General features: G+C 33.4%; 1 protein-coding gene across 8 annotated transcripts in view; it reads left to right on the top strand.

Moving 5' to 3' along the window:
• SNX14 (sorting nexin 14) overlaps positions 1-11,896 on the top strand; it is a 92,870-nt gene extending 80,974 nt beyond the window's left edge. For 4 of the 8 annotated variants that reach the window (XM_034991271.1, XM_034991269.1, XM_034991270.1 and 1 more), the window contains 9 exons: positions 149-260; positions 3,003-3,043; positions 3,185-3,304; positions 5,840-5,963; positions 6,239-6,403; positions 6,551-6,646; positions 9,083-9,174; positions 10,021-10,077; positions 10,765-10,947. In XM_034991271.1, the coding sequence (XP_034847162.1) occupies positions 149-260; positions 3,003-3,043; positions 3,185-3,304; positions 5,840-5,963; positions 6,239-6,403; positions 6,551-6,646; positions 9,083-9,174; positions 10,021-10,077; positions 10,765-10,803 (846 nt within the window). In that variant the 3' untranslated portion in view covers positions 10,804-10,947. The other 4 variants (XM_034991268.1, XM_034991273.1, XM_034991272.1 and 1 more) reach the window with 4 other exon arrangements.
• Positions 11,897-12,239: the final 343 nt, after the last annotated feature.

Genomic DNA, 12,239 nt, shown 5'->3' with positions numbered 1-12,239 from the left:
TTCTACAAATGTAATTTTGTTATTCTGAATATAAAAGAGCTTTTGAGGGTTAAAAAAATTTTTGTTGATGTTCTTACCATTTTAATATAGTTTTGATGACCCTTTTAAATTCCCCGCCACCCCACTTTTTTTTCTTTTTTCATTCAAGAAACTTCTACAGCATCCAGAACTGAGTAATAGTCAACTTCTGGCAGATTTTCTCTCCCCCAATGGTGGAGAAACACAGTTTCTTGATAAGATACTACCAGATGTAAATCTTGGTAAGTCAATTTAAAAAGGGAATCATGTATATGAGGATAAACTGAAAATAATCAGCATTTTCAGATTAATGTAGAGGAATAGTTTATATAGTGAAGCTATGAGTCAAATTCTAACAGACTTCTTATACACTGTTAGAGGAATATAAATTGGAAACTACTTGGAAAAACAGTTTGGTATAAAACTGAATGACTCAGCAGTCCCTATCTGAGATATATACTTTAGAGAATCTTTTATTCATATTGAAGAATGTTCTTAGCATCATTGTTTTTATAGCCAAAACTGGAAATAATACAAGTGTCATTACCAATAGAAGACAGATAAATTGTGGTAGATTCATAAAATGAATACCTGTAGCATGTAGCTATTTGCAACAACATTGATAATCTTAAAAGTGTGATGTTGAATGAAAGAAGCAAGACACAGAAGAATATATACAGCATGATTTCTTTTATATAAATTTCAGTATAGACCACAGTAATATAAGCAGGCAAGGTTTGAATAAAATTGTTAAAGATAATAATGGAAATAAAACAATATTTCTAAATATATTTTATATAATATAATCTTAAGTACATATAGAGTTAAACAAATGAATTAAATATTACAAATGGGCATTTGGCTTTCATTTGTATCTCTTCAAATTAATACATTTAGTTGAGCCAAAATACTTCGTGTTTGTACATGGAGGTTTTCTTATCAGGGGAAAATGTGAGGACATTATATACTTGGTTATATATGATGTCTAGGAGACAGAATTGGGTAGACCTGGTTGCTGACTAGGTTTTACTGAAGGAAAAGAAATGATCAAAGATGACCCAGGTTTCTATTTAAACAATTGGAGGGATGCTGTTACTTGCTGAGATAAGGAATAAATTAATAGCAGTTCTGAACTTGTTGAGTTTATAGAATCCAGTTAAAGAAGCTTTGTAAGGCAGGAGAGGCCAGGAGGTAGGCAAGGAATAGAGATTTGAGTGTTATTTGAAATCAGATTGAACAAATAAATTGTCTCAAGAAGAGCATGTAGATGAGACAGAAAAGAACAGGATGAAGCTCTGTAGTTTAAGGAACTTGGGGAATCTTTTTTTTTTTTTTTTAAGATTTATTTATTAGAGAGAGAGAGAGAGAGTGTGAGCAGAGGGAGGGGGAAAGAAAGAATCCTTAAGCAGACTCCTGCTGAGTGTGGAGCTTGATGGAGGGCTTGATCCCAGGATCCTAAGATCATGACCTGAGCCAAAATCAAGAGGCAGATGCTTAACTGACTGAGCCACCCAGGTGCCCCAGGCACGTGGGAAATTCTAAGGAGGAAGGCATAGTTTATGGGGGTAGCAAAGGAGAAATAAGCTGATAGGAGAGGGTTGGGTGGTTTTCATGTTGTAAAACAATCTCCCATTTTAATTTGTTATTATGTCTCCTGCTTTTGCCATAAGTCTACTTTTTTCTAAATTGAACTGCAAGAAATTTTAGGTTGCATTTATCAATTCTAATTTTTATAGGCATTTCTAATGTTTGAGAAAATCTCAAGATGCTTGGTATTTTAAAATAAGGGAACCTAGAGATAAGATCAAGAAGAAATTTTGGCAAACAGGATTAGAATATGTATTAATCTAAAACTCAGAATATAAAGCTATTTAAATAGTCAGTGTGTGGGCGCCTGGGTGGCTCCGTCGTTAAGCGTCTGCCTTCAGCTCGGGTCATGATCCCAGGGTCCTGGGATCGAGCCCCGCATCGGGGCTCCCTGCTCCGCGGGAAACCTGCGTCTCCCTCTCCCACTCCCCCTGCTTGTGTTCCCTCTCTCGCTGTCTCTCTCTCTGTTGGAAAAAATAAATAAAAATATTTAAAAAAAAAATAGTCAATGTGTGTGGTTTTTTTGTTTTTTTGGGTTTTTTTTTGTAAATTTTAGAGCAAGAGAGCGTGTGAGTGGAGGAGAGGGAAGAGGGGGAGAGAGAGAGAGAGAGAGAATCTTAAGTGGGCTCCACTCTGAGTGTGGAGCCTGACACAGGGCTCAGTCTCATGACCCTGAGGTCATGACCTGAGCCAAAATCAAGAGTTGGACACTTGACCAACTGAACCACCCAGGTGCCCCTAAATAGCCAATTTAAATGTTCTAGCAGTTCTTAAAACTTTTTTGACTGACTTTTACATGCTCTTAGATATCTTTATATATTCATTATTGTTTAAAATCTTTTGAAAACATTTCTTATGGGCAATTGCAAATATACACGAAAGTAGAGAATTTTGTATAATAAACTTCTCACTCTATTTCAGCAGTTACCAACACTTGGCTTGTTCAGTCCCTTACCCACCCTCCCCAATCCCACTGTAAATCCTAAATGTTGTATCTATAAATAGTTAAGAATACCATATTTATTGTAAATTTCTATTGAATGTGAAATGGTAAGTTATAAATTTTTTACTGTTTTACTTTTTACTTGGCTGTTTAGTATTTAAAATTACCTAGTGAAGCGGTACCTGGGTGGCTCAGTTGGTTAAGCATCTGCCTTCGGCTCAGGTATGATTCCAGGGTCCTGGGATCGAGCCCCACTTCGGGCTCCCTGCTCAGCAGGGAGTCTGCTTCTCCCTCTCCCTCTGCCTGCCGCTCCCCCTGCTTGTGCTCTCTCTCTCTGTCAAATAAATAAATAAAATCTAAAAAAAAAAATAAAATTACTGAGTGAAGTATACATGTAAGCAATTATGAGATATATTATGCCTTCATAAAATTAATATTTTACTTTTAATTGCAGGGAAAATTATAAAGTCTGTTCCTGGAAAACTAATGAAAGAGGTGAATAAGTGATTTATGTATATTCTGTAACATGATAGTTGTAAGCATATTTAAATATCAGTGAATTTTAATGGGTTATGATTATTAAAAATCATAATCTTGATTTTTGATTTTTATACCATGATTTCTGTATTACAACAGAAAGGTCAGCATTTGGAACCTTTCATCATGAATTTCATTAATTCTTGTGAATCTCCAAAGCCTAAACCAAGTAAACCGGAACTGACCATTCTCAGCCCTACTTCAGAAAACAACAAGAAGGTACTGCGTATTGCCTTAGAGTCATAAAGTTTGAAGTTGTCCTACTTGAGACTTTTCCATTATAGGGAGCATCATGTGTTAATGAAATGAATAGGACTTATATCCTTTATGTGGAAATCAGTTGTACAGTATAAAGAGGGCATATATAGTTTCTTGCCTCTTTACATTAACGGGTAAATGTTTCTTTAGATAATTGTATTTGTAAACTTCTGCCATTTCTGTATTTGGGGGATTTTTTTAAGGTGGTTTTCTTAGGTAGTAAATCACCAACTTCCAGTACTCAAGAAATTAATTGATACAATGTATTTATATTGATTTGATGTTTGTTTTGTCTCATTTCAATGGCTTATATAATATTTAATCCATTCATTAAGCAGGTATATTATCCTGTGCCTACTGTTGAGAGTGCCAGGCTCTGGAATATAAAGATATATTTCCAGTTCGCAGGAAGCTCACTTTAGGGATTCCTGGGTGGTTCAGTTGGTTAAGCGTCTGCCTTCGGCTCAGGTTGTGATCCCAGGGTCCTGGGATCAAGTCCTGCATCGGGCTCCTTGCTCAGTGGGCAGCCTGCTTCTCCCTCTGCCGGCCGCTCCCCCGTGCTTGTGCTCTCTCTGGCACACTCTTTCTCTGACCAATAAATCAATGAAATCATTAAAAAAAAAAAAAAAAAAAAAAGCTTGCTTTAGTTCCAGAATAGTGCTCAGCATGGGGAGCAATGTGAGCTCAAAGGATAGCCCTCCCCCGCTCCGCAAAAACTTCACTTTTTTGTTATTAGTATAAAAGGTATCTTTTATATTTTTTTCACTTTATAACTTTCTTTTTGGTAAACAAATAGTTCATTTTTGTGTGTTGATTTTTTAAATTCAATAACCTTGCTAGACTTGTCTTAACTTTAGTAATATATCTATTAATTCTTTTAGATTTACATACTTATATGCAAATGATGGCTTTGTTTCATTCATGGCTATGAACTATTGTACAAAGGGCATGATTTCAATGTTTCACCATTAAATCATGTAGTGTAGCTTTTTTCATGGATATTCTTTATAAATAAGGTTAAAGAAGTTTGTATTCATGTTTATAGATGGACTTGGCCTATAATTTTTCTTTCTCATTCTATCCTTGTCAAGTTCTGGTATCAAAGTTATATTAACCTTTTTCTGTTTGCTGGTAAAGTTATAATTGGAATTACTAGTTCTTTAAATAATTGGTAGAACTGGTTGTTAAAGTCACCTAAGCCTTGAGTTTTATTGGTAGGAAGGTTTTTTTAAAAAACAACTTAATTTAATGATTATATAGTATTCTTCAGATTTGTTGCATGAGTCAGTTTTTTTTCAAAGATTTTATTTATTCACAGAGAGAGAGAGTGTGCGTGAGCTGGGGGAGGAGCAGAGGGAGAGGCACAAGCAGACTCTGAGCTGAGAGTGTGGAGCCTGATGAAGGGCTTGATCCCATGACCCCAAGATCATGACCTGAGCTGAAACCAAGAGTCGGATGCCCAATCAACTGAGCCACCCAGGTGCCCCAACATGAGTCAGTTTTGATAGGTTTTATATATATTTTTTTAAGGGGGGGAGGGGGAGAGGGAGAGGGAGAGAGAGAATCTTAAGCAGCTTCTATACCCAGTATGGAGCTGGATGCAGGGCTCCATCTTATAACCCTGAGATCATGACCTGAGCCAAAATCAAGAATCAGATGCTTAACCAACTGAGGCACTTAGGCAACCCGATAAGTTATATTTTTCAACACATTTTTTATTCTATCTAAATTTGAAATCTTTTTGGCCTAAAGTAGTTGTTTTTTCTGACATCTGTAGCTATGTCACCTTTTATTTTTAACATTATTTGTGTCTCTCTCTTTTTTTTCTTTTGATCAGTCTTGCCAAAGATTTTGTCCTTTTCATCTTTTGGCTTTGTTGATCTTTACTGTCAGACTTTTAGTTCTTTGATTTCTGCTATTTTATTATTATTACCAACAGTAGACTTTTTTTGCATATCCTGGGGGTAGGTAGGGCTGAGGTTTAGTTGCATTTCATAATTTTTTACTATAAGTAATTTTCTGTATCTTGTTTTTTTTTTCACACTGATTAGGCATTTCTGGTCTGTGACTGTTATTGTCCAAATGAATTTTGGTTAAAGCTCAACGTTCACATCTAAACACCCTTTAATTGTGAATTATAATCTATAAGTCATGTTAGTTTTAAAATTAGCTATCATTAATATATATATACATCTTTACATGTTTATTTGCTCCTTTTGGTATTAAAAAAACAAAGGTTTCTTCATGAATAATGAATTTTCTTTTGTGTCTAAAATTAATGCAGACTTTTATGTACTATTTTGGGAGGAATATGTATTTTTTATTAAATTTTGGGCATAAATACGAAACTTTAGAGGCAGAGCTTATAACCTATCTGATAATTCTGTTTTGATTGGAAAAGTTTAAGTGCCTGTGCTCTGTGTCACTTTAGCTTTAGTGATTGTTATCAGGTGTAATAAACTACATATCTCTTAATTATTTCAATTTTTACTTTAGCTTTTCAGTGATCTGTTTAAGAATAATGCAAACCGTGCTGAGAATACAGAAAGAAAGCAAAATCAGAATTATTTTATGGAGATGATGACTGTAGAAGGAGTCTATGATTACCTGATGTATGTAGGTAGGTAAGGTCTATGTGGTTACTGTGAAAACCTATTTTTCATTCATGTATCATTTCTTCTGTGATGCAAATTAATGCTCTTCACTATTGCCCCATTGTAACTTCTTTTTAAATTGAAGATAATTCTTTTATAAGAATTTGATATAATTGGTTTCGAACATATTAAAGTTACTAGTATTTACAAATAAAATATTGACCATTTGTGTTTTTTTATACTGGAAAATGTTTGAAATATCTGTTTATCTTAACAAAATATTCCATATGATCCTTCTCAGGACGGGTGGTTTTCCAAGTTCCTGACTGGCTTCATCATCTCTTAATGGGAACTCGAATCCTGTTTAAAAACACCCTGGAAATGTATACTGACTACTATCTTCATTGTAAACTAGAACAGCTATTTCAGGAGCACCGTTTGGTGTCACTCATAACACTTCTCAGAGGTTTGTATTTTGTCATGTGTTTGTTTCATGTTTTACGTACTTTTGTGTCCTGTTTTTCATTGGTTTATTAGTATTTCTGCAATGAAAAAGTACTTTGTGTATAATAGGTAAAAATTCCAGCAACTACTTCTTTTTGTGTCTTTTTAGATGCTGTATTCTGTGAAAACACTGAACCTCGCTCTCTCCAAGATAAGCAAAAACGAGCAAAACAGACTTTTGAAGAAATGATGAATTATATTCCAGGTATAATATTTAGGTAGTTTAATATAGATTAGCATTTCTTTGATATCACAATGTATAGTAATTTTTTAAAAGATTTTATTTATTTGGAGAGAGAGAGCAAGCATGTAAGTGGGGGGAAGAGAGAGAATCTCAAGCAAACTCTGCACCAAGTGCAGAGCCTGATATGGGGCTCAATCCCACAACCCCCAGATCATGATCTGAGGTGAAATCACGAGTTAGATGCCTAACCAGCTGAACCACCCAGGCACCCCATACACAATATAGTAATTATTGAAACTAATTTTTATTTTGAGTTATCATTTTAGAAATAGTTATAAAGACCAACTAAAATTAACTCATTAGTTAAATAAAATTTGGTTATTATGATATAAGCACTATGAACTTTAATATAGGCTTTTTCTACTTATGCAGTAGCCAGATTCTTTCAATAGCAACTTACAACCAGACTGATCAAAGTGATATGTTTGTGGGACAATTGGAATCCTGCTGCCCATTATACTATGAGAAGAACTACAGTAGTGTTTATGAGTAAAAGATCAGAATTCATTCATTCTAAATTTATTGAGCACTTTCCACATGTCAGGCACTATGCAGAGAGCAAGGGATATAAAAACTATACTTGAGTAATTCGATCTAGCAGGAAGACAGGTATACAGACAAAACATACATGTGATAGGCATGTTCAACTCACAGAGTATCTCAGAGGAGGAGAATGATCACTTCTTCTGTAAAGGAGGTAGGCTTGAGCCATAAGGTAAATGAATGGTAGTAACCTTTTATAGAGTGAGAAATAAAAGGAAAAAATGTTAAGGGTTCAAAACAGAGGATATTTAGTTTAGAATATTTTGAGTTGAAGTGCCTACACATTATTCAGGAGGAAATGTCTAATAAGTAGTTAGATATCCAGGTTTTGAAATTGGAGAAATGAATGGTAAAGGATAGAGATATGGGTGTTATGTGTAGTGGATAATAATGCCCAGAGAGAAAATATAGAATAAGAACTGAAGAGGCCTTTGGCCTGTATCTTAGAGAATTCTCATCATTGAATAACTAGTCTCAGAATAGTCCTGCTGCTCTGTGTGAAGACAATTAAGTTAAATCCCTGGTCTGAATATAAAAGTGAATAAAAGTATTTTGGGCTAAGTCTTCTGTAGGTAAATGATGAAATAATTTCTTACCTGTTTTGTAATAGCAGCCCTTAGCGTTCATGGCTTTAACAGTCTTAGTTTTGATATTAGGGACAACATGGAAAGCCAGTGAATGTAGTAATTTGTTATTTTGCTAAGGCACAAATTTGAATCACATCTACTTCAAAACTTCTCTTTGGGGAGGAGTAATTTAGTGAGTAAACTAAGCATGTCTTTTTGTTGTCCTCTACCCTTCATTTCTTAGGAACTCATGAAGGATCTGAAAGGATCACTTACTTTTGTCCATTATGCGTCATGCATCTTAATTGGAAAATTCTATGTAGTATTGGTGAATTAGGGGATTCATAAAGATCCGTATTGGGCCACATATCTTGAAAATATCAAGGATCTACTATGCTTATTATAAATTGAATTTGGCCTTTGCCTTGTAGGGTTAGATTTATCTCCTAGAAGCAAACATAAGGTGAGAACTTTTCAAGGACATCATTAAGAGTTTTATTATGATGGGGGGGCGGACAAATATTTGAGCACTTTGTTTACTTAAGAATAATTTTATTTTCCTGTTTTGGGGAAAACATTCAGAGATTTTTTAGATTTTAGACCAACTCTTTGGTAACAGATGTGATAAATGACAGTTGTGCAAACATGTATCAGAACTTTTTGGATCCTAAATTAGTGTTTAAACATTTCCCAAAAAGATTGTTCTGTAAGATGGTTAGTAATAATTATGAAAAAAGTACAAAAGTAAATTAAAGAGGTCATATTCATTGAGGAAAGTCTATGTTAAAAAATTAAACTTTTTTTCCTGATATTAAGATATTCAAACATTATGAAAATATATAGAGTAAAAAGTAGAAGCCATCTTCTCCCTAATCAGTTTGGTGTTAATCCTCACATTTTTTCTGTGCATGTCTATACAAGTGTGTACAAATGTATACACATAATTTTGGGATTTGATTTTATTTGTTTTATCTGAATGGGATAACACAATATGTGTTATTTTCCAACTGTCTTTTATCACTTAATAATATAAGTAGATTTCTTCACTGCAACATTCTTCAGAGCTTGTAGTATACTTTTGTGCATTGTGAATCTCCAAAAGGAGGAGTTTCTTGACTATAGAAGCCTTTTTTCCAGGAGCCCCTTGCAGAACACTGGTTTAGGAAATGCGGATTTATAGTTTTTGTGTAATACCTGGGAAACAGGGTGAAGATTTTGCTTCATGGTCCAGTTAATGATGAGTCACTTTATAATAGGAAGTGTTTTCACCTTTGGCTTTCTCTTTTAGATCTGATAGTCAAGTGTATTGGTGAAGAAGCCAAGTATGAAAGCATCAGACTTCTATTTGATGGCTTACAACAGCCAGTTCTCAATAAGCAGGTAAAATTCATTAAAGCAGGTTAACTAGTGTTGGCTAGGTTTTGTGAACGACACATAGTAGGGTGTCTGGTATATTATTACTTGTGAAGTGACACTATGTTAAATCAAGGCAGTGCACTTCAGACGTTCAGATAGGAAAAAAAGTATTTTATCTGTTATTCTTTTTTGCTGATTATTTTTAAATTAAATTTTCTATTTTAATTTCAGTATAGTTGACATACAGTGTTGTATTAGTTTCAAGTGTACATTATAGTGGTTCAACAATTTTATACATTACTCAGTACTCCTCATGATAAGTGCCCTCCTTAATTCCCATCACCTCCCCTCTGGTAACCATCAGTTTGTTCTCTCTAGTTAAGAGTTATATATAATTGGTTTTGAGCATAGTAAAGTTACTAGTGTTTACAAATAAAATATTGACCATTTGTGTTTTTTTTATACTGGAAAATGTTTGAAATACCTGTTTATCTTAACAAAATATTCCATATGATCCTTCTCAGGATGGGTGGGAGTTGTTTTGACTTAAACAGATTCATTGTAGAAAATTTGGAACATATACAAAATTCATGAAATAAATATTTAAAAATAAAGAATTCCATCATTCAGATTACATAGAATAACCACAGTTAACATTATGTATATAGTTCAGTCTGTACATATTTTGTTGAGATCTTAATATAGCTAAAATTTTGTGTCCTTATTGTGTCTTTAACATTTATGAAGCATAATAACAAAATGTACACATGCCTTCTCATTTAGAGGTAACTACAGTCCTGAATTTTGTTTTTATTATTTATATGGCTTTTGTCTAATGCCTTCAAAAAAAATTTTTTTTTGGTGCTTTAGCTGACTTACGTTTTATTGGACATTGTGATACAAGAACTATTTCCAGAGCTCAATAAGGTAACTGAGAAGCAGCAGTTTTATTCTTTATGTTTTTGATGGTATGATGACATGTGTTTTAATTAGGGACACAAAAATTAAGGAAACCCTTGTGGCTATGATCCTTTTAAAAATGGACAACCTTAATAAATGACTCTATATTTTCTTTTTTCAACATGCTTAAACATAGGGTCTTTTTTGGGGGGTACAGGAAAGGAATAGCCTGTGTTTTGACTTTGTCCCTTCCTAATTATAAGCAGATAGGAACATGTATATATACCCTGTAGAGTCTTCCCAGAGGAAGGTGTGTTTCAATCCTAGCACTAGAATGGGCCACGCTCTTCAGGCTGTCCTCTTGTCTGTAACACTGAATGCCATATAAGTTAGACTTGAGTGTTTTGGGGGCAGTTGAGCTTATATTAACCCAATAGTACAAAATGAATTGGAATTGGAGAATGGTAATATTATTATTGTATTGAACTTGGAGGATATATATATACATATATATATGTGTGTGTATATATATATATATGGATATATATATACATATATATGTATATACATATATATGTGTGTGTGTGTGTGTATATATATATATATATCTCCATCTTAGGTTAGAATTTTTATACAATGGAATTAATTGTTAGGCACTTCACAAATGAACCCTGTTTTATTGTCTTGTATTAAATAGATTTATTTTTACTTTAGGTACAAAAAGAAGTTCCCTCTGTGACATCCTGGATGTAAACATTTGGATTTGAGAAAGAATAACCAGATAGATAACAAATTTCTGCTGTGCTAGTGTAGTATTTTCTTTCTTTTACTTTTGTATATTCTTGTATATATCATGTAATCCAGTGTCTGAAATTTTGATTTTTTTTTTTGTTTTAATAAAGACTAACACAAACTTAATAATGGTCACAAGTGATTGGGTTTCATAGTCTTTCATTTTTTTACCTGTTATCCAAATTTTGTTAGAACATCTGTCATTTGTTATTGCCATTTTAAAAGAGGTAATTCATAATCCTCTTAAGGCAAAGAGATAAAACCAATAGTCTTTGTATTGTATCATTTTGAAAATAATTATGTTTAGTATGGGGAAACAAGAGTAAGATCTGATCTGCTTTCTTATTTAGAGTTAATACATTTTAGTAGATTTTTTTCTTTTTACTCTAGTTTTCTATTAGTTAACTACATGTCTATAAAGAAGACATTCTTTATGAGTTTTTCATAAGAAACAAAGGACCTCTCCTTACTCTTCCTGGATTGACAAATTATAGCCCTTTTTAGGTGTGAAAACTGACTACTTACAGATATTTGTGATTGTGGGGTTGCAACTACATTTCACGGAATGAATATAGTAGCTATATTCCAAAATCTTATGTAAACAATTGAGTCAAGGAGATTTTCGGTTTATGTCTGTTGTCTCTCCAAACGGAAAATATGGAATTAATTTTATTTCTTGAGGAAAGTTAATTTAAAATATTAAGAGCCAATGTTCAGAATTCTACTCAGAGTTCCCTCCCATGCTCTACTTTTCTCCTTGAAACAAATTTGTCTTTCAAGATTGAGAGTTTTGTGTTTGCTAATTGGTTGTAGCATTCATTCAGAATACACTGAGTTTCAGCTATGTATTAGATACTAAGCTGAGTGATATGAAACTAAATATAATTTGGAAATCTAACCTATTTAATACTATTCACTTATTTTTTTCCAAGGTTTTAAAAAATGGTTATTACGTATTGTAATTTTTGAAAAGATTTTGTCAGTAGTTTTATTATATTTTTAATTGCTTGAAAATTCTAGAATATATATGAGTTTCTGTGAATCAGTGCTTTAATTCCAAGCCTTAAGTATTTACTAATTTCTCAGGGACAGGTGGAAGATTAATCAGGTTAACTCTTCACATTTAAATCCATAGCATTTTAAACACTTAAAATGTCACAGTGAACTGAAAAAATAAAATATTTTACAGCCCTTTATATGCCATTCTTACCTACCTTCCTATAAATTGTGATACTCTCTTTATTTAGATGAGAAAAATGTTGTTAGGAGTGCATCATTCTGCTTGGGCTGCCATAACAAAATACCACAGACTGGGTGGCTTAAACAACAAATTTATTTCTCACAGTTCTAGAGGCTAGAAGTCCAAGATGAGGTGCCGACAAGGTAGGTTTCATTCT

The sequence above is a fragment of the Mirounga leonina genome, unplaced genomic scaffold (assembly GCF_011800145.1).
Source record: "Mirounga leonina isolate KUSES-001 unplaced genomic scaffold, KU_Mleo_1.0 Mir_53, whole genome shotgun sequence".
Classification (NCBI taxonomy): Eukaryota; Metazoa; Chordata; class Mammalia; order Carnivora; family Phocidae; genus Mirounga; species Mirounga leonina.
Note: the sequence above shows the minus strand (reverse complement) of the source record. Positions and strands in the feature narration are given on the sequence as shown.